Raw genomic sequence first — 26,621 nt, 5'->3', positions numbered from 1 at the left:
GGACAAAACAGCACTGAGCTTTTTCTGTCTCGGAGGTCTCGCCACCTTCCGAACATCTCCCAAACTTACTGCCCCTTCCCTTTCCTCATCCCTGGTTGCTGATTGGTTGGGATAGTGTTGTGTTTCCCGTTTACAGAGCCAGGGCTGAGCACAAGTGAGGAAGCAGTCGCACCTTTAAAAGAAGAACGTCTGATTATATCAAACAGAGAGGCTGCTGACCTTCCCATCCCAGAGCCCAGACCTCCACATCATTGAGTTCTGGGATGGCTTTGGGATGGTGAGAAGCAGAAAATGCTCCTGAACCTTGCAGGTTTCTGTAGTAACACTGAAAGTGAGATAGCGGTAAAGGGTGGCCAACATAAACACGCAAACATCTGCTATTAGATTTCAGACGTTTTGGAGGCTTTTATGTCATTGTCTCTTAGTGAATTGCCTCTGCCTCTCTGGACACAGTGTTGTCTATTTAGGGACAATTCCTGAAGGGGACTCGTCTGTTCCAGAGGAGCACGGTGTGTGTAGTACAGTCTAGAAGCGCCGTATTTAATGATCATGACGTAAGACCCTGTGCTAGACTAGACAGTTTGCCACGGGAGTCTTCTCAAACATACGGCTTGGCAAACCAGACAAAACAAGTGGAGGCAGTCGTTTGGAGCAGTAATTTCTCGCAGCCCTGAATCATTTATGACGGAGCCGTGGCTGATTTCATATGGAGCAGAACGCGCTCCCTCCTCACAGGCTCGGGACTGCGATCGTGTCCTGATAGTTCCACTCGCATTGTTGGCGTCCCCACCCACCGTTCTCCACCGGCATACGATCCGTCATGCGATTCCCATTTTCGACACACCATGAGACCTGCGCGACCCAGCTCCAGGCACGGAACAGCGCTGCATGACGCCTGTTACTGAGCCACCCTCCGCCCGTACAAGGAGGTCCCTAAGGCTGTCTTGTTCCCATGGGGACCGGAGGGTCGTCATGGACACCATGTCCAGTCACCAATCCCCCTCCTTTTCTTTTTTTTTCTTTTCTTTTCTTTTTTTTGTCTCTCAGCAAGTCCCTGCACCCCTCCTTCTCTTGCTTTTCCTGCCTCTTAATTGGGTCATTGGTATCCAAGCCCACTCCTCATGTAGAGCCAGAGATTTGAATTACATCAGAATAGTCCTGAAGCTTTTCCTGTTCTCCGCTGGCCAGAAGCTACCAGAGCAGTGGCACACGATGTGGCTGGAATTGCACAGATGGGGACGGCTCTAGCCGCAGGACATGTGCTAGGGAAGCTGCCATTGCTCATTTTTGCCACAATTGAGCTTCTAAAAAAAAAAAAAAAAAAACCCAGAAAAGCTTGTAATGAAAAAACTGTCAGTTGTTGACTCGCGGGCTAGTGGAGCCTTCCGTCCTGCCTCATGGCTTTTGCTCATTAAGAGATTCAAAACATGGGGCAGGTGCTGCTCTAGTGTGTCGGACACTCCATTAGCCTCTTGTCCCTGGCAGTTCCACATGCTGTGTTATTAAATTAGAACTATAACAGTGCGTGAAGTAGCATTAGTGATATATGGCCGTTTCAGGTTCTGCCTCTATAAATCGGAGTGGTTTGTTCTTGAGGGAAATGTAAATTAGAATCCACATGAAGCCAGCTACCTATACAGAGGGACGGGGGCCTACCTTTCCTTTCTTTTTTTTGCCAGACCGCCTAGCGGGTCGGCCTAGATTGCCAACAGGCAATTTCTCTAACTGATTGGCTGAGCGAGTGACTGACTGAAGAACTGCCTCTTGTTTGCCTAGAACAGACATAAACCATTGACTCAACAGCGCTAACACAGCATTACACTGTGTTACACAGTGTTAGCGAGTCGGCCACCGACCTTGCCTACCATGGTGTTTGTGTGTCAGCCAACTGCCTCGCCCAGCATTGTTACTCCGTGTTAGTGCGTCAGCCGACGGCCTTGCCCAGCATCCCTACCGTGTGTTGGCATGTCAGCCGACAGCCTCGCCCAGCATCTCTACTGTGTGTTAACGCATTAAGTGTCTGCTACCGACCTCGCCCAGCATCGCTACCGCTGTGTATGCGTCTTGGCCACTGACCTCACCCAGCATCTCTACCATGGTGTTAGCATGTGGGCCACTTGTGTGTCAGCCAGCGGCTAGGCTCAGCATCACTATCGTGGGGTTAGCGAGTCGGCCACCGACCTTGCCCACCATCCTTGCCTACTAAAGTTATGGTGTGTCAGCCAACTCCCTCGCCCAGCATGGTTACCGTCGTGTTAGTGAGTCGGCTTCGCCCATCATCGTTATTGCTATGTTAGCATGTCGGCCACTGGCCTCACCCAGCATCTCTACCATGGTGTTAGCGTGTCGGTCACCGACCTCGCCCAGCATTGCCACCATGGTGGCACATTGTTGCCATGATGTTAGCGTGTCGGCCACCGACCTCGCCCAGCATTGCTACCATGATGTTAGCGTGTCAGCCACCGACTTCACCCAGCATCGCTGCCCTCCATTGCTACCATGGTGTTAGCATCACTTGTTTTCAGTCACTCTGCCCCAAAAACGAGACTTTAGGAGCACTTTTAGGATGCAAAAACAGGATAACTCTTGAGATTTCTGTCTAAATGCTGGATAATTCACAAATTTAGTTACATAAACATTTCATGTACCGCATTGTACTCCCTTGAAAATTCTTACGTTTTGTCTTTTAAATATTGTGCATAAATTACGTGGGAATTACCGTCTTCAATAACCTGAAGCTCGGTTACAGGATGGCTCTTAAACCAGTCCAGTGTGAGATTGCTTTCTGCTTTATGCCTCAGGACTGAACAAAATACAGACTTTTGTCCGAGGAAATTGGATAAAGCGCTGTCTGCAGTTCCAGGGAGCCGAACCCACTCTTCTCGCCTTTGATGACCAGCCATGTACCGAGCCGAGATTAAAGCAAACGGAAAATCACTTAATGTCAATATCCAGCATGAGTTGTTGTGATTGCCACAGTGTGCTGTTGCGTTAGAAGGGCTTTTCTTGCAGAAATCACACGTTTGATTGAGTGCCACCTGCCTGTATTGAAGGGTTATTGTGTGAGACGGACCAGCGCGGCTACCCAGGCAATGCGTTATAGATTAGCTGAGGTTGGTTGAAACAGCACACAAATAGTGTGATACGGGAAAACAAGCGATCAGTGAATTCACCACACCGGCAAGAGCACAATACTTTCAAAATCCAGTCCAGGAGCTTTTACATGTAGTTCTGTTCTCCCTACTGTAACACACCCGAGTCCTGTTGTTTGCAGGGCCTGACCAGGACGTAGTACGGACAATAAAAACAGCCCATATTAATGTTCCCTGGATTAACTGATGATGTGAAAAGCCTCTTAAATGCACCAGTCCTGCTTAGAGAGTTGCTTTCTGATGGCTGAAACTGCTACTTGGCAGCTGTCATCTTCTCACCATTGCTAAACCTGCTTAATATTATAGTTAAAATAACTGGAACCATGTCAAACATGTCCACACTTGATCTTCAGCATTATAGGTACATACCCCAAGAGCCTTTACATGAACAGAGACGGAGATCATCTGTGACGATGGTGACCCAGATCCCCAGACTGGTTCACGAAGCTACGCAAAGTCAAGTCAAGTCAAATTTATTTGTACAGCTTTTTACAACTGTTGACGTCACAAAGCATCTTTACATAATTAGTAATTAGTAAAAGACAAAAAAGAAACAACGTAAAAAGACATGAAGGATCAAAGACCCCCAGTGAGCCCCAACGACAACAGTGGCAAGGAAAAACTCCCTCAGAGCTGGAGGAAGAAACCTTGGGAGGAACCAAGACTCACAAGGGGGACCCGACCCGTCCTCCTCTGATCAGAACTATTTAAACTGTTTAATCATAATATAATAATCATGGTGTAAATATTTAATAGTGCAGATAGTTAAGAGTCCATTTAGGTTTGAACATGGTCATTAAACAGGTAGCAGTGGTAGGAGGGTGTGCCGCTGGTCTGGTATAGGTGGTGGTGGATGGGAGGCCTGCTGGTCGGACTGGTAGGTGGCAGCTGGTCTGACGCAGGTAGAGGGGACCTCAGCGGGCAATCTGAAGCCTTGCTGACATGGACATGGAAAGAACATGGATCCACCAGGTTGTGGGTGGCTTTTGAGGGCTGTGAATGGCTTCCCCTTCCAGGCTACCACTGATCTTGACCTAAAATGTAAAGTGGTTAGTAGTTAGACGTCTCTGATCTCTTTAATAGATTGTGATTATCCTATCTGCCAGCTACTCTGTTAAAAGAAAGGAGCCCTCCCCCCACACCCCCCCATTAAAAAAGCCAAACATTTCATTAACGTCGCCTTTATAAAAAGGCACCTCATTAATATGCAGCGTAAATATCACGTTTGACGTTACCAGATGTGACATGCTCCCATCTGCTCCAGCTCAGACAGCAGATGTCTGATCGGGGAATTCTGCTTGAACGACAGAGTGCTGGCATTTGCTGGTACCTGTCCCATAAGAGACCATCAGTCCCTCGGTGGAGCTTCGGCTTCAACCTCCACACAGGCCCATAGCAACAAAAAAAGGCATGCGACAGCGCGAACCAGTCTGAAGTTTGAAGAAGGCGACTGATGGCTAAACGAAATGAGATGGGGGCGATTCTCATTCACACAAGGAACATCTAATTCCCCCCAATTAGGAACAATCAAAGCAGCTCTCGCCCAACAGCATGGCTAGCATCAGTAGAAATCGACTAATTGGAGACGTTCGGCCTTTTCTGGTCTGGCCTTCTGCCAAGGAGCCCATATAGGAAGCCTGCTGTCTTGCCCGCTGACATCCACTGCCCACCTTAATGCTCTGAGGAATGCCAACGCAGTCAGGCAGGGGGCGTGGTTTCGCATTTAGTAGCCTCATGTTCTTGCCTCTTTGCCGGTGAGAGCCTGGTGTCATTCTTGTCTGTCAGCGAAAAATGCCTGGTGGAAGTGATGATGATTGGCATTGCCAAGGCCAATTTAGGAGCTAGCAGACTAGACAGGCATGAAATTAAAACGGGGAATGAAGCTGGTGACGGCGTAGTTGAGAAAAACTAGCGCACAGCTGGCGTGCTGCTCCACACGCTACGCTGTAATTAGCAAGTTAATCTCAGTGTCCGAACGTCTTTAATGATGAGCCTGGAAAGACGAGGAGAATCCCCATGGTCCCACATGCTTCCACTGCGGTACTCCCGGAAGCACCCAGGCCTGAAGGTAATGATTGATGGACGGGGTAACGATGTAAATGCTTACGAGAGACTTTTCTCTAGGCACTAACCTTTTTTTTCCTGCTTGTCCAGTCTGAGCAGGCTGATGCTGGGAAGTTTGAAAAATGGAAACCTGAGTATGAGTGACGGGGACAAAGTCACAACCACTGTCCCCTATCTGTGGATGCATCACTGCTGTCGTGACAGAGAGAAACCTTGGGTTTCTGACATAGTGACTATTGCAGCATAAGCCTATTTACAAATTTCACAATCTTCAGGTTATGACATGACGTAGGTGGACACCAGGCCGTCACCTCTATGAGCTTGTGGGACGTCTCATTCCAGACATCAACACCAACTTTTTGTGGCCATAACATCTTACACTTTTCAAGGAAGGCTTTCCACAAGGCTTTTGAGTTTGTTATTTGTAAGGCGAGGCATTGATCTTGGACGAGAAGGCCTGACTGGCAGTTGACATACTAGTTCATCCCAAAGGGGTCAGTAGGTTACAGTCGAGGGGGAGGGGGCTGGTGGTTTGTGCAGGCCGCTGGTGTTTCTTCACCCCAAATTCATCAATCCAAGTCTATATGGACCTCTATATGGGGCCTTCCCCAAACTGTTGCCTATACTTATGTCGCTCCTAGATGCTTCCATTTCACAGGAGTAGCACTTACGGTTGACTGGGGCAGATCTAGCTGGGCCGAAATGTCTTGATAACTGAGAACTGGGGCAAAGGTCAAAGTCGTTGAACTCATCAGTTCTTCTACCAGCGTTTGTCTGTGGAGATTGCATGGCCATAGAGCTAATACCCATGGTTGTAATAGAAAATCAATATATAACAGTAGTGTCCACATACTTTTGTCCATTAAATAAATCTCCACTGTCTTTGTTATTGTGGTTGTTGTTGAACGCTTTCTGAATGATTTGAGTTACACTGTGCAGGCCACTGGTATTCCTTCACCCCAAATTAATCAATCCAAGTCTATATGGACCTCTTTTTATGCACAGGGAAAAGGGCCTTCCCCAAACTGTTGCCTATACCTGTGTGCTGTAGCGTTACTCAGCCCTAGCCAATCTTCGGCCCTCCACCAGACTTCACTGTTGGCACTATGCAGTCGGGTAGGCAGCGTTGTCCGTCAGACTGCCAGATAGTGAAGCGTGATTCATCACTGCAGAGAACAAGAACATGTTTCCACTGTATGCTTAATGCCACTCTTTATGCCAATGCTAGAGCGCTATAAGGCTTATGTTCAGCCGCTCAGCCATGATAACCAATTTCACAAACCTCCGGAAGCTCAGTTCCTATGCCGATATTGCTTCTAGAGGCAGTTTTAAAACTTTGCATGATCTACTGCTTCCTGGCTAAGCTGTTGTCGCTCCTAGATGCTTCAATTTCACAGGAGTAGCACTTACGGTTGACTGGGGCAGATCTAGCAGGGCCGAAATGTCTTGATAACTGAGAACTGGGGCAAAGGTCAAAGTTGTCAGTTCTTCTGCCAGCGTATGTCTGTGGAGATTGCATGGCTATGTGTTTGGGTTTATAGACCTAATACCCATGTGTGTAACAGAAAATCAGTATATAACCGTAGTGTCCACATACTTTTGTCCATTAAATAAATCCCCACTGTTATTGTGGTTGTTGTTGAACGTTTTCTGAATGATTTGAGTTACACTGCAGTTTTGTAGCCCCACCCCAGGGTCATAGTCTCTCTTGTGAAAGGTTAAGGATCTCCGGCATATTCAGGCATTTGAGTGCACTCTCTCATTAAGCACATAATTGTCCGTGGGTGTTAATTATGCATCTGGTACTGTAGGACAGCAATTATTACATCCGTATCATCATTCTGTTACTGTTGGGTTATCTCAGGTATTATCTAGGCTTCGTCCGTTTCCTGGACGCTGCTCGTCACACAAGTAGCTCTTCTGCTCTTGAGCCTCCACATAGAAAGGAAGGGCTTTGAGTAACGCCTGTCCCATCTGTGTGTGTGTTCTCCCCCGCAGATACAGACTACATCAGTGCAGAGGAGGAGCAGAAGGTGGAACAGATGCTTGCCTTTTTGACGGAGGAATCCAAGCAGGCTGCGGCCACGACAGCGGTGAGTTCACTGACCCAAACAGCTATCAACACCGTGAACCCCAGGCGTTCACAGCCATGGAGAAGGCTCACAAAATATGCTGTGAACACGTCCAGCATGAACCAGTCCAGTCCAGACACAGATGTTTGTAAAATATATGCTTTTTTGTGATAATGGATGTAAATATGTATATTAACTACTAATTTACCTTTTAATGCTATTTCACATAATTTAATTATTTAATTTACTGATATAAATCACTGCTTGTTTCCATTTCTTGGGCCTCTGTCGTCTCTGTTGGTACCTTTTTTTTCTTTTGGGCTCCTCCTACAGTTATGGAGTTTAAATTTACTTTTACACCACAATGCAAGTTGCTCACCCATGGACAGCGCAGTGCACACATGCATTTGTTGACAAGCTGACAGATACAAAAAGCGCCATCTACAGTGAAACAGGCACGTGGACTGAGGCGGTAGGGTGATATTACAGGATTTTACACTAATATGACTCGAGTTACGCTGCGAATTACACAATTCTGGCAAGAGGTCTCCAGAGGTCACACTTCACGCAAGGTCCATAGTGTAGTAGCAGCGTTCTCACCAGGACTGGCAGTGACAAAGATGCCGTTCTCCCTGTTACAGTCAATGGAGCTTCAACATGATTCTGAAGCTGCTGTATTAAAAGTGAATTTGCTACATGATGTTGCTTTATCATTCTGGGCCTACTCAAACACTAGGAATGAGGTATAAGGAACATTGGTTGTGTCTGAAACGTGACAAACGCTACCTTTTCAAAGTATTCTACCATAGTACAGAAATATCTAATGGAAAACACCATTACCACCCTGTTACATTCTTTTTTTTATTTTTTTTATTTTATTTATTTTTTACCCAATTTTCTCCCCATTTTTAGCTGACCTAGTTCGCCCACCCACTTACCAGGTAAATGTTGCTAAATGTTTTGATGTAGCTTACAATTATCAGAACGGTCAAGTCAGGGGCGTCATTCCCAGCCTCGACATCCAACTTCCGAGGTAAATGGGACACAGCACTAGTCTGCTGAGCCACTGTGAGCCCCAACACTGTGGACCCCAGGCGTTCACAGCCATGGATAAGGCTCACAAAATACACCCGTCCAGCGTGAACCAGTCCAGTCCAGACACAGATGTTTGTAAAATATATGCTTTTTTGTGATAATGGATGTAAATATGTATATTAACTACTAAATTACCTTTTTAAGCTATTCCACATAATTTCATGATTTAATTTCATGACAATTTATTGATATAAATCACTTTGCACAATGCTTGTTTCCAGTTCTTGGGCCTCTGTCGTCTCTGTTGGTTAGAATACGTCTAGCAGCGGCACAGTACCATTTTTCATTTGGGCTCCTCCTACAGTTATGGAGTGTAATTCACTTTTACACCACAATGCAAATTGCTCACCCCTCATGGATAGCGCAATGCACACGTGCATTTGTTTGACAAGCCTAGAGATACCGAAGTTCCATTTACAGTGAAACAGGCACGTGGACTGAGGCGGTAGGGTGATATTACAGGATTTTACACTAATATGACTCGTGTTTTGCTGCGAATTACGCAGTTATCTAACTCCCGAGGTAAATGGGACACTGAGCCACTGTGAGCCCCAACATTTTTGAACGTTACGGGGTTGAGCGGTTGTCACTTTTTCGTCTTCACAAAGGGCACCAGTTCCTGAGTGTGGCTCTCTCACGCAGGTAAGGTGAATGCAGAGTTAGGAGCCTTGCCCAGGGACTCTACTTATTAGTGTAGAGTGGCGGGCTCGTCCAGCCAGGGAGTCTAACCCTTGTCTGTCACAGCAGGGAAGACCCAGGGAAGTGTCGCGACCCACCAGGCTCCACCAGTATTCACCTCTCCTGTCTTCTATACGTACCGGACAGGGTTTGGAGGCATTTTTGAGGCCACGCTAAAGTGTTGCAGGAGGATCCTGCGGCTTTGCTTATTGTAAGGAGTGCGTATCCCATATTGGGCTGACCACATCCACCGCTTCCTGCTCGGAGAGAGGAAACCGCATCGTTAGAGTGCAGAAAACAGACCCCTCTGCAGTCTGAAACCCGATCCCTGGTGCCTTCCCCTCGATCTACAGCCAACTGTCACTGCAGGCCCAGGCAAAATCAGATTTCACTCTGCTAATAGTCTTAGGCAGCGCTTCAGCCAGAAAGCATCCCTCTCCCTGGAAATCAGACTGTTCGTTGGTACGTGATAAGTGTCCTAATGCTCGGCTGTTTCTCGAATTCCGGGTCGCTGTATTTTGGCATACGCGGCGTGCGGCGCATAATCAGCGGAGGGGGGTAATGTAACAGCCGACGATTGGCAATCCAGCGCCTGTATTGGACCGTGGCCCGACATGATGTTTTCACTCTAATATATGCTTTGGAGCTGGATTGACTTCACTCAGAAAGGCAAGCGTTTGCCTTCTAATTGGCTGCGCAAGTGTTAGCTGGGAGAATTTACACCTCGCACCTCAGAGAGGTCTTTGTTTATTTCGCAGACTGTTTCCGATGCCGGCGCTGGTTGTGTGAGCCTGCTAATTCACTGATTTTAGCTAATGGCAGTTCTGCTCTTCCCTCAGCGGTGTAGAGGAAAATGAGGATATGAGGATGTTTTGTACAGTAAAAAAATGTACGCATTATATGACAAAAGTATTGAGACACCTGCTCGATCTCTGTTTCTTCGGAATTAAGGGTATTAAAAAGAGTTGATCCTTCTTTTGTTAGAGGACCTGTCTCCACTGTCCAGGAAAGAAGGCTTTCTACCAGATTTTACTGCAGCATTGCTGTGAGGATTTGATTGCATTTAGCTTAAAGCTTTTGCGCTTTGAACCACCACTACAGGACACATTTTTCTGGACGAGCTGAGAGATACAGAACTGTCAGCTTCCTCCAAAAGTGAAAGAAGCATGTGGACTGAGGAGGTAGGGTGATATCACAGGATTTGATATCAGTATGACTTGGGTTATGCAGCGCTACACACTTCTCGGTAGCATGGTGAGCTTGCAACAAGCCCAGAGTAGCAGGACAATGATGATGGCACTGTTCTTGCTATTGCAGCTCAGTGGAGCATCAGCATAGTGTTGCTCTAAGCCGACTGGAGTGTTTGGCGAGAAGTCAGTGAAATGTGAAGACCCTCAATGCGACTCAATCTAAAATGTCAGATCCAATTTGGATCTGCGTGTGAATTACCCTTGCGATGTCCAGCTCCATGATTCATCATAAATTAAGTGGAACTGACAACGTGATTTCCACCTAATATGGGCGCTAAAGCCCTGATGACATCTCGGTTTATTTATCCGCACTTGACCGCTTTGGATCTTCTCATCTTTTAATTCTCTCTCTGCCAAACGTCATCATTACAAAATTAGGCCCGTGGAAACGAGCCTGAGGCTTTGGAAGTGAGACCACCCTTCATTTATTTCATTTCCAGTTAGAACGTCTGTAGATGCTTTGCAGGCCATCAGCCTTCCATCATCTCGAACTAAAATTACACCTAAATACACTAGCATGCAAAAGTTTGGGCACACTGGTCACAACACTGATGGGACCTCTGGGAGATCCTGCCACTATGACTGCAGAGTTTAGGCCGCTGGTTTAAATGCCTGCCATCGGCAGTCGGAGCCTGAGAGAGCACAACTGGCCTTGCTCTCGCTGGCTGGGGGGGGGAGGTGACTCGCTCCCTCTGCCCTCTCCATCGCTTCTGTGTGATGCTGGCCAGTGTAGGCATCTGATATCTGGATACCTGCCCCTTTCCTCCAGTGGCGTTGGTTGCCCAGTGATGGAAATTCAAAAAGGGGCGGTGGCTGGTTGCCCTTGTGTCAGTGCTCCCCCTTCCAGTGCCTGGAGCATTACATCTAAAGTTGGGGACAGTTAGCTTAGCTTTTTCACCAGTACAGGATTTAAATTGATGGTTTAGCTGGTCTACAAGCATGATCAGTCTGAACTAACTAGACCACCAGTATCACCAGGCTTGACCACACTGGTCGACCAGCATGACCAGCATCATCAAGCATACACTATGCTGGTCAAGTTAACCAGCCAGATCACCAGCTGACCAGCTTTTCAGAGACCAGTGACCAGCAAGATCCCTGCAAAACACTGGATAGAAACACTGGAATTGAGTTTCAGATACAGCCTTGAGGATCAGACCAGTCTGATCCAGTCTGTTCTGCTGAGACTGTGTGTTGGAACCAGTGCTATCTGTAATACCAGCTGGAGCTAATGGTTTGCTACAGGTCCCTGGCGTTAGGCAGGGAGAGTCCGAAGCCTGAGAGAGGCTTGGAAGTTGTTGTGGTCCCTCCGAGCGGACAGGCAGCAGCTAATGGATGCCCTACTCCTGTAACCTGTTTATTAAATCATTACTGTGTTTGAAAACCTGTCTGCCTGGCGAGGAGCGCAACATCTTGTTAGCCGTGTGTGTGTGTGTGTGTGTGTGTGTGTGTGTGTGTGTGTGTGCATATGTGTGTGTGCGCAAGGGTCGCTCTTGTGTGTTTTTCCACACTCCCTGACATTTGTTTACACGCCTTTGCCAAGAACAACAAGCCTCTGATGTCCAGGCAACCAGGCGTGCCGCATGTCTTTTGTGCCGTCGCCTGTGTGCGTGTGTGTGTGTGTGTGTGTTTTTGTACATTTTCAGGATACATATCTCTGGTAAATGTAATCTCCATGGTTACTTGGATTAAGTTTGATTATCAAAAATATGAGGTTTGCTTCTGCTGTTTACAACAGTTAGCCAATGCTAAGCTAATGTTGCTATCAAACACTGGACTTAGATCAGAATCTTAATCCAATCTCAATGCATGGTGGGGATGGGGTGGGGGGGGGTGAGGGGGGCGGTCACACCTGGCTGAAATCCGAACATGATCCGATCACAGCAAGCTCACGGAGATGAGATTAGTGACTAAGTCTAAGTCCAGTGTTTGTTAGCATTGCTAGTCAAGCATCTCCCTTTCTAAACTGAAGAAGATGCCAAACATGCCTTGGATGAGCGACTGCACCCGGGATCAATGATCAGTCATATTAATTTGATTTTTCACCAAATTATTTCTTTAAATTTGGGGTTTGACTTCCAAACCATGGAAAGTTGCAATTCTGCGTTCTCTGCAATGATGGTTGGTGCTCCATCCAGTCCTTTTGGGATGAGTTTGGAACCCTGGGTATCCCAGAATCTAGTAGAAAGCCTTCTTCCCTGTAGAAACAGTTACTCCAACAAAAGCAGGATAAGCTATTTTTAATAGCCTTGATTTCAGAGGAAACGGTGAACGAGCAGGTGTCCCAATACTTTTGTCTATTATATTGCTTTTTTTTCATTTTATTTACTGTCCTGGTTTAATACCTTGGTCTGAGTGGCCCAGTTTTAATACCCCTTCTTGTTTTCAGAGGAAAGCAGGTGTCCCAATACTTTTGTCTCTTATACTGAAGTATTGTTAAATATATTTTTAATTGTATTGTAATTTTAAAGTATTGTAATTTTTTGTAATATTGTAATCTTGGCAAGCGTGGTCCAGTTTTAATACCCTTGATTTCAGGGGAAACATTGAACGAGCAGGTGTCCCAATACTTTTGTCCTTTTATGTTGTTGCAGTCGCACAAAAAAAAACATTTTTCACTTTTTGACCTAATGTGAACCAGGCTGTTGTTCTTTACACCGTGTCAAACCTTCATGATGAATGGACCAATAGAAATGCTGTATGATAGGAGGTTCGTGTCCGACGGCGACAGCCGTGTGTATGATCCTACATCTTAATATTGTATAAAAACAAAGCTGTGTGTGTGTGGGTGTGTTTGAGGGGAGGCACTCTCTCGGGAGTAGAACAGCGGTGAGGTTAGGCGTGTGCACAACTCCTTCTGTAGCCGAGGGACGCGCTGGAGTGGTGTCTGATTACCCGTAATTGTTCCACCCATGACAACCTCTCTCATCCATCCATGCATAACCAGCAGGGCTTTCACTGCCGCTCGACGCAGCTCTGTTAACAGCCCAGATTTGTAGGTTCTGCACTAGTGTTTATGTCTGGAACTGCAAGCGGTCCAAATATGATATACATACTGTATACCAGTGTAGTCAGGCCTGTTTAGGGTTCCCCGGTTCGGGTTCTCAGTAGTAGAATCTCACATTTCACCACCTTCAGTTCATCTCTGTTATTTTGCCTTGGTTCAGAAGTGTTGGGATTTAGCAAGCATAGGGCTCCGGGTGGTCCAGTTGACTAGAGCGCTGCCGCTGGGATTCCGAGGATCTACGAGGATCTACGAGGAACGCTGGTTCGAAACTTGGAGAGCTCTGAAAGAGCACAATTGGCCTAGCTCTGTCATGGGTGGGTTCATGGCACTCCACCTGTTAGCTTATGTATGGGAGCTGGGGAGCTACACTTTCCTCCAAGGGCATTGGTAACCTAACGATGCCGCATCAGCCGATGGAAAAGACCCTCCTAGTGTTGGAGTTCACATGAATAAGGCCTTTACCCAACCAACCCCCTACCCAACCTCAGCATTTAACCCATCTGTGGAAGTAAAAACACACACACACTCACACTAGTGAATAGTAGGGCTGGTTGTAGTAGCTAGTAGAGTGGTTGGCAGCCACCTTAACACCCTGGGGGCAATTGGAGGGCTGAAGTGCCAGTCTTGGGGATGGAACCAACGACCTTCCGGTATGCCAAGTTTGCCATTACTGTGTCTGTTTGTTTATATCATTCTAAAATAGATGGAGCTGGATGGTCACCATGACACTGATGCCTCACCACGCATCCCCCCTAAATGAACTGCTTCGTTTGCAGAAGAAAGCTTTTCAAGCTGGACGTCATTGAGAACACTCTAAGTAGTATTTCCCTGACCTTCAGCTTGTATCCAGCCCTTTTAAGTGACTGGTGCCAGCAGGGGCTCGGCTTTGGTGATACTTAATTGATTTGAAGGCTACTTGGATCTTGCTAACGTCAGGCAGCTCATGGCATTGCGGGTGTGTACACGTGGTGTGTTGTTTTTTTTTTTTTTTTTTTTTTTTTTTTTTAATTGAAGGGAGTGATGGTTTATTTATAGCCCTGGCTGCAAGGAATAGTATTGACTGACATGTTTGCTCAGCTCACTTTCCCTGATGTAGCTGGGATGACCTTATTGTACTTTAAGGGCCGTCCTCCAGCTGCACTGTGGTTTGTTGTGTTGTGGGTCTTCTCACTGCAGATTTATTACTTTCATTGCAGTCCAGACAGTTATGAGCTTGAGCTCGTTTAATATATCCACTAGTAGTAAAATTGACTAGTCGAGGACAGCGCCTGAGCTTAGTAATTAAACACTGCGGCAGAAGGAGCAGTAGTGAACAGCAGGAGTAGAATCCAGAAAGCAGTTTATCTGCTGAACAAAAAGACTACTAAAGAGTACTTTATCATATTCTCTCTATGACTGGCCCGAAAAGCCTGCAAGACGCAATGTAGAGTAACTCTGACTGGTCCAGAAAGCCTGAAAGACGCAATGTAGAGTAACTCTGACTGGTCCAGAAAGCCTGCAAGACGGGATGTAATGTCACTCTATGACTGTCCCGAAAAGCCTGCAAGCCGTGATGTAGAGGGACTCTGTGACCGGCCTGAAAAATTGGCAAAGCCCCAGTGCAGAGTAACTCTATAACTGGCCTAAAAAGCCTGCAAGCCGTTATGTAGAGGGACTCTATGGTCGGACCGAAAAGCCAGAAAAGCCCCAGTGCAGAGTAACTCTATAACTGGCCCGAAAAGCCTGCAAGATGCGATGTAGAGTTACTCTGTTGTTGGCCCGAAAAGCCTGCAAGCTGCGATGTAGAGTTACTCTGTTGTTGGCCCGAAAAGCCTGCAAGCTGCGATGTAGAGTCACTCTATAACTGGCCTGAAAAGCCAGGAAAGCCCCAGTGCAGAGTAACTCTATAACTGGCCAGAAAAGCCTGCAAGCCGCGATGTAGAGTCACTTTATGACCGGCCTGAAAAGTCGGCAAAGCCGCAATGCAGAGTAACTCTATAACTGGCCCGAAAAGCCTGCAAGATGCGATGTAGAGTTACTCTGTTGTTGGCCCGAAAAGCCTGCAAGCTGCGATGTAGAGTCACTCTATAACTGGCCTGAAAAGCCAGGAAAGCCCCAGTGCAGAGTAACTCTATAACTGGCCAGAAAAGCCTGCAAGCCGCGATGTAGAGTCACTTTATGACCGGCCTGAAAAGTCGGCAAAGCCGCAATGCAGAGTAACTCTATAACTGGCCCGAAAAGCCTGCAAGACGTGATGTAGAGGGACTCTATGGTTGGCCCCAAAAGCCTGCAAGCTGTGATGTAGAGTCACTCTATGACCGGCCTGAAAAGCCAGGAAAGCCCCAGTGCAGGGTAACTCTATGACTGGCCCGAAAAGCCTGCAAGCCGTGATGTAGAGTGCATATGCTTGCCCTGAAATGCTTGGCCTGATGACACTTTCCTGCTGGTATGAAAAGCCTGCAAGCAGCAATGCAGTCACTCTATGATTGGCCCGAAAAGCAAGTTTTCTCCCTCTGAACTAGACAGATGAGCCAAAACATAGACAGGGGTTAGCAAGGGCACTCTGACCAGTCTGCGGCTCCACAGATGCTGCATACGCAGCAGGGGCAGGTGGATTGTCAAGACTTCTTAGTCACCAGCTTGTGGTTTGTCCCTCCTCAGACCTCTAATGGTACTCAGGCCAGGCCTTTTTTCAGCCCGCTTTGGCCTTGGCCTTGGCCTTGACTCGGGAAGCCAGGATCAGATCACAGGGTTAGCCATGCTACAGCACCCCTGGAGCAGAGAGGATTAAGTGCCTTGCTCAATTCCTTAACGAATGCGAGTATTGAACCTACAACCCTGTGATCAATATCCCAATGCTCAAAAGACAGAGCCACCAGTACCCAGAAAACAGGGACGTAGACTGAGTGCAGGCATTGTGGCTCTTTATCTTTTCGAGTAGCAGAACACTGTGTGATGGTTTGTGAGCAGGTTACTTTACCACTGCTGAGACACTGTATGATGTGTTTGCGCACTTGTATATATGTATGTATGGTGTATATATGGGGCACTTATCATACTTCTGATGACTAGCCTAAGACCATTCATTTACAAACAACAGGAAACATAAGACACTTATCTTCTTCTAATCCAGCAGACTCTTCACCATTAATGCAAATGTATGTGTGTGGGGTCTGTAATCTCACTTACGGCTGTGATGTGGTCCTGTGTTTGTATTATAGACTGCACTGTGAGTCAGACAGTAGAAATAGTACCAGGAATGAATAGGGAAAATGGAGGCTCTTCTTGCAGCCGTTGGGCCCTATTTTAGCACACTGCACCTCTTGATTTGCAAAGTGGCTTTGCTATCGTATAGCTATTTCAGTGGGGCAAAGCTGGGGTTTACTGTGCTGACAGTTCACAGCCAAGATAGCAACGGACGTCTGACTGTTGAAGTCTGCCTAGGTTGCCTGTTTTCAGTCAGCGACGCTCCTGTGTTTTCCGTTGCCAAGATCAATACGCCAGAAATTGACCTGAACACCCCTCATTTCCAGACCACCACGCCCATCGGCGTAGATATATTCACAAGCACTGTTGCTATTAGAAACAACACAGGCGGAAGGCATTGAAATAGACTGTTGGTGGGGTGTAAGATAGAGCCCATTACTAATATATTAAATTACGACAAGGAAACTTGCTAACATTAACATTAGGCCAACATTAGCCTCGAGATGTGTTCGAATCAAGCCTGTACCGTGATATGTGGCACTAATTGGACTTGTAGCGGGCTAGCTAAGCTGACAAAAGTATTGGGACACCTGCTTATCCATTGTTTCCTCTGAAAATGAGAGTATTAAAAGAGTTGATCCTGCTTTTATTGGATGAACAGTCTCTACCATCCAGGGAAGAAGGCTTTCTACTAGATTACTATTGATGCATTGATGTGAGGATTTGATTGCATTCAGCAACAAGACCATTTGCAAGGTCAGGAATTTGGATGATCACCACCCCACCTACTCCTCAGCTCATCCCAACTCATTCCAAAAGGATTGGGGGGAGCACCAACCATCATCCCAGCGAACACACTTCCAACGCTCAACAGCTCAACTCTTTGAGGGGGCTTTATAGAACTCTAGCCCATGTTTACCTGCTCTAGCTCTTTTTGCAGTACTTCTCTTTATGGACTAGTAGAGAAGTATTGCCAGTAGAATAGTAGAGGCACATGTCTGTCAGCAATGGGTGCTACTTAAAGGTAGGAAGGGGTGTCCACAAACATTTGGACAACTGAAATCATAGTAAGGACTGCACTGGCAGTCTGAGATGGACGGGATTGTGAAGAAGTGTCTTGAACACCGGCACAGTTATCTGGCTTTTTTTGTGAGCAGGTCTTCTGGTCTGTAAGACAGCTGCTATTTTCTCTTCCACAACAAATGTGCTCCCTCGCATTTAAGCTTTACCAGACTCGAAAGTCTATCAAGATTGACAACTCTATGCTTCTGAGTGACCCTAGAAAATCAGAAATGCAATAGAGGTTTGGGTCAGAGAGGATGGAAGCATAGCCATTATATAAAAGGCTGGTAGAGGGCTGTATGTTCTGTGTTGAGTGGCTTTCAAGGTCCTCCTTGAGATCACATCTATTGAGAAGGGCTCTTGGCCCATTGTTGTGCCAGGATTGTGAAATCTGAGATTTTATTGCTTGGTGACTGACCTTTTTTTTTTCAGAATGCTGTTTCCTTATTGCTGAAATGCAATATCCTACTCCTACAACCGTCTTTGCTTGCAATAATGCACTAATATGATCCTTTTTTGTTTGTTTTTCTTTTTCCTTTTTTAATCCATATTTACATATTGGAAGTATCAGCTGAAATATAAGCCATAAAAATAAATACCTCCTCTACATTTTGCAGGCCACATCAAAGCATTCCATCCCAATCCTGGACTTTCCACAGATGCCATGCACATGTTGGGCCTTTATGAGTAGTTTTGTTCATGTTGGTCCCACCTATAGGATGCTCACCAGGGTCCCACCAGGGTTAGAGACGGGACCAGGAGGGAGGGGTTCAACATAACCTATGTACACTGCACATATGGCCTAGATGAGACCCTTGTGAGATCACAAGGCTGGGCTGTAATGATGGGGCCCATGTTGCGAGGCCTAGCGCATATACAAACCCATTCGGAGCCCATGCCCACTTGCAACCCCCCTAACCCACATTCCACCCATGTGAGCCCCACATTGGCTGGGTCAGAACTGACCTCCAACTAGGAGGATTCTCAGAACCCATGCCCAGAGCTCACAACCTCCTACTTTTACATGCTATTCACCATCAGCTGAACATGCTTTGACCTTCTGCATTTTGAAGGCCACATCCATGCGTTTAACCCAAACCTAGACTTGGAGGTTTCTCAGTAATCATGCCCCTAGCAGTGACCCCCTCCCCTTCTGTTTATAAAATATATTTAGATGCAGTTCTCTGTGCTTTAAAGGCCACTTCCATGCTTTTATCACAATCCTAGACTTTCAGAACTGAACTCTAACTAGGAGGTCCCACAGGAACCATGCCCGGAGCTGACCCCACCGCCCCCCACCCCCAGCTCACTTTAATATGCCACTCTGGCCATGTCAATTGGTGCCCATCACAAGAAAGGACGCTTGTCAGACATTCAGCGGCGTTCTGAGAGCTGGTGTTCTTCTCACTGCGAGAAACCCCCAGCGCGATTCCTCACCTGCATATGCCCTGACTGCCAGACCTGCCACAAATTTTACTGATGTGAGCATTGTCGACACAGGTTTGCAGCCAAGACCCCAGCTGGAGTAATTGAGCAGGACAGGCAGACACATTAAATTGGATTCAGAGAAGAATTCAGAGACATCCTGGTAGTGGTCTGGGATGGTGGTGTTTAATGCATGAATTTAAAGGGAAACAAATAAATTAAAATAAAAGAAAACGAGGCACAGATTGAAAAGCACTAAAGGCCAGAGAACCATTGCAAAATCATATTTTTGCAAAGTCAATTACACATAGAGGTTTTCCAGCCATGCCACATTGTTGAGTGCCTTGGTGCACTTGGGCGAGAACACAAATTAAAAGGAGAATGCGTTTTGCAGAGGACTGCAATTATCCACCACATGATCATTCAGATGTCCAATTGGCCATAAAGAAAGAGGGCCACTGGCATCATTCGCTTCCAACAGGAAAGCAGCCAATTTGTGTTCTATAAGATGCCCAGCTATTGGCAGAGGATAGCGCAGCTACAATTGCATGACATTTGCTCTTATGAAAGAAAGCAAATGGAGCTAATAAACAACTATGTCTACTTAACCCTTTCGAACCCTGAAGGCCTCTGTGTGAGCACATACTTTCAACTTTGAAGGTCACATATAAGCTTCATAGTAGATGCTGAATAATAATTAGTAGAATCTAAATAATTAGTACTTATTAAATAACTAGTAGGCACTGAATAATTGTTAATTCTGCATAATTAGGGCTTAATTAGGCTTATTGAATATTATGTAGGCACTGTATAAGATTAGGAATTAGTAGATACTGAAAAATTAGTTGATATTGAATAGTATGTAGATACTGAAAAATTTGTATGTACTGAATACTTTGTGCTTCTAGAATAATTTGTAGATTTTAAATCATTAGTAGGTACTGAATAATGAATAACTATAGAGTAATGAGTAGATACTAAATTATTGAATAGTAAGTATTAGTAAGAATTATTAAACAGTAAGTAGATTACAGTAAGTAAAAAAATTACATATACATAAAAATACATAATAAATAATGTATAGAATTTAGATAATAATATATTAATATGTAGATTTATAAGTCATTTGTAGATCTTGAATAAGTTTTTTAGTATTTGTAGATACTGAATTATTAAATATTAAGTAGATACCCCAAAAATAAGAATCAGCATGTATAGAATATACAAATAATGTATTAATATGTATAGCTAGTGACTACTTAATAAGTTTAGTATCTGAATAATTTGTACTTTGTACATCTAGTTTAATAATACATTTGTAAGTTCTGAATAATTAATGGGTACAGAATATTTAGTAGGCAGTGAATTATGGAATAAGTAGGTGGGTACTAAATGGGTACTGTATAATTAGTAGATAATAAACAGTAAACAGTACTCGTTGAATAATTAAAAGGTAAAGGTAAAAGGTAAAAGTTAATAGGTCCTGTTATTAGTAGTGTTTTTAATGAAATAAACTACTTACTGCAAACTACTGAATGATTTCTAGGTACTGAGTAATAAAAAGGTACGGAATAATTAGTACTTATTGAATCATTTGTAGTGTTGCAATAAAAACTCAATAAAATAAATTACTCAATGAACACTACTGAATGATTTGTAGGTACTAAGTAATTAGCAGATACTGCATAAATAGTAATAAATAGTAGGTGTTACAGTTGAAGGCAAAATATAAGGCTGGGGTTCAAGGGGTTGAAGAAATATTCATGTGCAGTGTGTCTGGTTCCTTTTCAGAGCTGGAAGACTCAGGCTGTGGACCTTCACTCTGCATTTGTGTTTCAGTTTTTCTTGGGGGAACCCAAACTCACAGTATATTTGTGTGACGGATACAATTCCCGCTGTGAACGTATTGCCTTCTTTGCCCTTGAATAAACCAACAGCCCAGCTCTTTTGGTCTGGCCTGTAAAACAAACGAACAGTAATTTGAACTGAAATTGCAGATTTCAAAAAAAAAAAAAAAAAAAAAAATATATATATATATATATATATAATATATATTTATTTATGAACACATTCGGATTCAAGTCAGTTTCACTGGCTTCTTGTTCTCTGTGAAGCTTATTGTGATGCAAATCAATATAGTAAGTAAGAGTCAATACCAATATTGCACAATATTAGTAAAATAAGAATGAAGTATTGTACTCAGTGCTGGACACACCTGTTCAAAATATCCCACCCCTGAAACATGAAAAATTTAATAATTAAAAAATTTTTGCCATTTTTTATTTTTTGACATGATTTGAATTTGGCAGTTGTTCCTTACATGATATTTGACAAATTTCAAGATAAATGGACCAATAGAAATGCTCTAAAATGACTTGGAATAAAATCTTTTTATATTGACTTCCATTGAAAGCTGAAAAGGTTTTTCCTCTTCCTGTAAAGTTGGCATTTTTGAGATACTGCGATGGATTAATGTCACTAATAAACCAAAGCACGAATGGGGCGCTACCTTATACAGCACTGTCCTTGGCAAAAATAGCCCCTTAAAAAAACGATTTCCACGAGTGCAGTAAGGCTTGTATGTCATGCGACTCACCGAGAAGCCTGGGGTTGGAAACTGGTCACGACTCCTGGTAGTTCAGGACCGGATGCTCTGATGCCATTTGCTAGACAGCGAGGGAGGGGGGCAAACATGCTGTAATAGGGGTGAACAGGGTCAGTGATGATCTGTTGTTATGAATGTGCTGTCTTTTTCAACCAAGTCCCACCCAATGTTCTCAGACTTTACCTGTGAGGTACTTGGATGGATGAAGTATGAAGGACAGCATGAAGCACAGACAACAGTTCGGACAGTTTCGACAGCAGGGCAGTTAAGCATTCTCAACATTGGTCTTCTAGAATGACCACTTTGTCTACCAGTTTGGTGAGCTAGCTTTTGGTAAGATTCCCAGAGTAATTGAGCTTCAATACCATAACCGTTCCTCCACAAGTCAGAATAAGCTCCGCCAGCTAACGTTAAGCAGCCTTACAGGAGAGGTTAGATGCTATTTACCTTTCCTTGTGTAATACGCTGCATTAATAGGGAATTCTAAAGTGTAGGGTGGTCACAGGTGATGGAACACGGCTCACGGCAGATTTTAGGACGGGGACAATTATAAAACACTAAGCCATTTGATTTGTAATGTAGTGGAACGTTTTCTGGTGATGTGTATATATGTATATATGTATATATATATATATATATATATATATATATATATATATATTTTATAAAAGGCTCTGTGTAGAACCATTTACAAAAGGGTTTCCCATCAATGTGAAGAATCGTTCAGTCTCTCGTTGCTCGTTCAGTCTCTCGTCACTTCCAGACTTGACCACTGCAGCTCTCTTCTGGCTGGTCTCCCTCTGTGCACCATCAGGCCCCTGCAACTGATCCAGAATGCAGCGGCACGGGTCGTCTTCAACGTTCCTAAATTCAGCCATGTCTTTCCACTGCTGCGTTCTCTCTTCACTGGCTTCCTGTAGCTGCTGCCCAGGTCATCAGCTTCAGAACCCTGACTCTGGCCTACAAAGCCAAGACTGGACCAGCCAGCCCCTCCGTACTTGATGGCGATGGTCAAAAGCCGATCTGCACCAAGAGCCCTTCAGCTTCAAGTACGGCTCGGCTCGACCCGCCATTCCTTAAAATCCACGGAAGACGAGCGTCCAGACTTTTTACTGTCCTGCACCGAAGTGGTGGAATGAACTTCCCCTGGATGTCCGAACAGCAGAGTCCAACACTCACTGTCTTCAAACCCAGACTGAAGACCCTCCTCTTCTGAGAGAACTTGGGTGAAGAGTAGAGTATTATGGTCTCCATATGGACTTGTGTTTAGTAGAGTCTAAGATTAGAGGATCTTTGAATTTAAGTCTATTTAAACTAGCTGAGGTTTTTCTTGACTAAACAGTGAAGCGCTTCTGTAAGTTGCTCTGGAGAAGAGCGTCTGCTAAATGCCGTAAAAGAACCCTTTAACCGGGTACCATTTCACCTGCCAATAGATTCCTCGAGTTGTCATGATGGTCCTTTTGGTAAAGATCTAGGGCTCGTCAATATTTTATGGAATGGTGATACATTTTGGTATCACGCTACATGCTATGCTTTTATGTAGTGTATGGTGGGTATCGTCAATACTCAAAAACCACTGTGCAACTGCATGTTTTATTACAGAGTGTCATTAGTTCTGTTTAATTGGAGTAGGGGAAAAAATAACTACTGTGAATAGGAGAATATTTGAATAGCGTTTTTTTTTTTCGATCTTAAATTTTGGCATGACAAAATATCATATATATAATTTTAATCACATTTTTATGGTTTTGTGGTAAAATTTCTATATATATAAATATTACCACAAAACCGCAAAAATGTTGTGATTAAAATTTTACGATATCGCCCAGCCCTTTAAAGAATCCTTGAAAATACCATTTTTACATGTTTCGAACATTTAAAAGAGCAGTTCTGCAAGTTCTGCATAATTCATTTCTTTAAGATGAAGTAAATGAAGTCAGTACAGCTGGGTTATTACATAGATTGTTATGAATGCTTTGCCTGATGCCTTGTTTCCTTGTTTTATGGCTTTGGGCGAAAGCATTTTTTAAATAAAATTTATGTTGTGAAGGTACATGCAGGACTGTTGTAGAACAAAGTAGCTTAAGGAATTTATTTATTATTATATTTAAAAAATTTAAAGATTATAGATTTACCACTACTTTCCCATTATAAACCCACTCCACACGACTTTGTTAGCATTTCAACCCCTAAATTAATGCCCTCTTTCTCTTATCATTGAAAGTCTAGTCTTGGTGTCAATATTTTTTCTATAATAAATTGTGTCGGATGAGTGAACAGCACTGACTGCATCAGCCCAACCCCACCCTTCAGCTGCGCTGTGATTGCATCTGCTTATTCCTGTAGATCTGCTGCGTCCTGTGTTGAGGCTAAAGGACTGCACGGGCTGTCAGTTGGAAAGGGAATCACAAACGCAGCAGTTCTTCGTGTGTTGTCAGGCCTCAGCGCATTTACCCTGACTCCAGAGGAATAGATCACCACCATCACGGAACGAATGGGTGGCCTAAGCCCTCTGAATCAGATCTCCTCAAAGCAAAACACATCAGTCTAATGTCTACCGGCCACTTTGCTGAGTCTGTGAGAGCTGCATTCCAGAAGGCCAGCTTTGAGAAATATGTGCGGTCAGTCAGGACTCGGACAGTGATGTCAGTGTATCAGACTCTGTGCTTCAGCACATGATTATCCAGTGATTGATCTTAAGGCCTGATTTTCATTAAGTACCATTCCTGTAATTCTGTTACTGCTGTGCAACCCATCTTGTGTCTCCAAAACTACCTGGAATACCATAGCAACCACAAGAAATGCAATAGCAACCATCTAGAAACACTATATCATCCATCTAGCAAGTATTTAGCAACACCATGGCAGCCACTTAGCAACACCATAGCAACCGCATGAAAAACAATAGCAACCACCTAGCAACACTATAGCACCCATCGGGCAAGCACTGGTACACCCTAAAAATACCTGGGATAACATAGCAAGCACCTAGCAACACCATTGCAGCCACCAGAGAAACCATAGCAACCACCTGAGATACCATAGAGCCCACCTATCAACACCATAACAACCACCTGGGTTACCATGGATTTCACCTTCCAACATCAAAGCAACCATCTAGCAGCACTATAGCAAACACATGAGATACCATAGAGCCCACCTAGCAACACCATAGCAACCACCTTGGATACCATAGATTTCACCTACCAAGATAATAGTAACCACATAGGCTACCATAGCAGCCACTTAGCAACACCATAGCAACTACCTGGGACACCATTGCAGCCTCCTAGCAACACCACAGCAACCACCTGAGATACCATAGCAACCACCCAGCAGCATCATAGCAACCTCCTATGATACCATAGAGCCCACCTAGCAACATCATAGCAAACACCTGAAAACACCATCGCAACCATTTAGCAACACCATAGCAACCACCTAGTAAAAACCCTCGTGACCGTGTTGGAACAGTCTAGCTGGCCTAACTGCCTGAAGGTGGGAACCAGCTGTGCTGGAAGTGCACTTCGTTTGTGTCCTGTGTGCAGCTTTAGCCCACGTCTTCCACAGTAATTGAAGCCGTGTGTGAAGGGGAGATTTTTCAGTTCAGGGATGTATGATTGTGTGTCATGACCCGCAGGTGGGCTTTTTAATGGAATCGTTTCGCTTTAAAAAGGTGCCTTTCCGTCAGTGACGGCAGCCCGTACGGTCGAGTTAATGACGGCTGTCACATTCTGCTACGGTTCGCAGGCTTTCGCCTTTGATACACCGTACTGTATACACTGAGCGAGTGTCGGACAGCACCCGCCATTTCTTTAATTTCCAGTCAGAATAACCACCAAGTTCAAGCTGCTCATTTTTCAGTGTCAAGAAGAAAACCAGGAATCCGTTTAACACAAAATGACCCAGAAGCCTCAACAACAAGCAAGGACACCCAACCTCAGCTTACCTAAGACTACACTCCTCTCAACCGCACAGAGACTTGAGAGTCCTCAGCCCTGATTCTCCGGACATTTTCCGGCGTTCATAGTGAAAAACACTGGAACCCAATCTGAGAAAACAGTGAAGGAGAAAAAAGGCTGAGAAAAGACATAAACATAAATAATGGGGTAAGAAAGCTTACAGGTCTAGGCCTCGTCCTTGAGATGCTGTCATTTGCTTTATTTTTGGTCGCTGAGCCTTCCTGAGGACAAGATATATTCCGACTCCACCGATTCGTCAGCTTTTCGTTGCCAGCGCCAGTCAGCCTTGTCTGCTTCTTTATACCCTGTTCACCCCCCACCAGCCCACTGGATTGGCAGAGGAATTCTCCATGGCATAAATGAATTGACTTTGCTCACCCCATCACTTATCAATGAGCCCGGCAGCTGGTGGCTTATATTCATATTAGGTTTTGCTTGATGATGCTTCAAAACCCGGCGCTCAGTCGACTACCGAGTGTTGGCAGGCAAGATTGATGCTCACAGCCCAGGTTCTTTAAGACAGGAAATGGTTTAAGGGGGTGTTATGAGAGCAATCACCATTCATAGAATGTATTAATTGCCTTTTTGCTCTTTTTTGGAGCTCTTTTTGTTTTAGAGACAAAAGGCCAGGGTCATAAAACTGGCTAAGCAAGCGTGTAGCCCAGTAAAGTGTTCTTCAGGAGGGGACTGCGACCGTGATCTGCACTCCACTCTCATTAAAAGCCTTATTAATCGTAATTAATATCAAATGAACTCATATTAATGACCATATGGGTGCTAAAAGGTATGAAACACTGTGTGAAAGAGGCAAAAATCTCACAATTCTAGTAAAATAAGCTGTAAAATAAAAAAATTAATTAAAAAAGCAGCAAATAAATGCTAGTAGCAAGACTGGACCGCTATTGGCTGCATAGAATTGTCACTGGCATTTCAGCAATGGGGAGTTCAGGAAAGAGCTAAGTATCTGCTCTTTATTGAGAAAAAGGTTCATTTCGTGTGACCCTGCCTGGTACAGGTCAGAGCCTTCAGGCCTCATATTTACTAGGTTCAGATGCTGCAGTAG

The 26,621-nt window shown here is 44.7% G+C and overlaps 1 protein-coding gene across 1 annotated transcript in view; it reads left to right on the top strand.

Moving 5' to 3' along the window:
* The window catches only part of rnf123 (ring finger protein 123), a 176,115-nt gene that overhangs the window by 133,282 nt on the left and 16,212 nt on the right, over window positions 1-26,621 (top strand). Inside the window, exon 37 of the mRNA XM_072665512.1 lies at window positions 7,215-7,309. Coding sequence (XP_072521613.1) covers window positions 7,215-7,309 — 95 coding nt within the window. The remainder of the gene's footprint in view (window positions 1-7,214; window positions 7,310-26,621) is intronic.

The sequence above is a fragment of the Salminus brasiliensis genome, chromosome 21, assembly GCF_030463535.1.
Source record: "Salminus brasiliensis chromosome 21, fSalBra1.hap2, whole genome shotgun sequence".
Lineage (NCBI taxonomy): Eukaryota > Metazoa > Chordata > Actinopteri > Characiformes > Bryconidae > Salminus > Salminus brasiliensis.
Note: the sequence above shows the minus strand (reverse complement) of the source record. Positions and strands in the feature narration are given on the sequence as shown.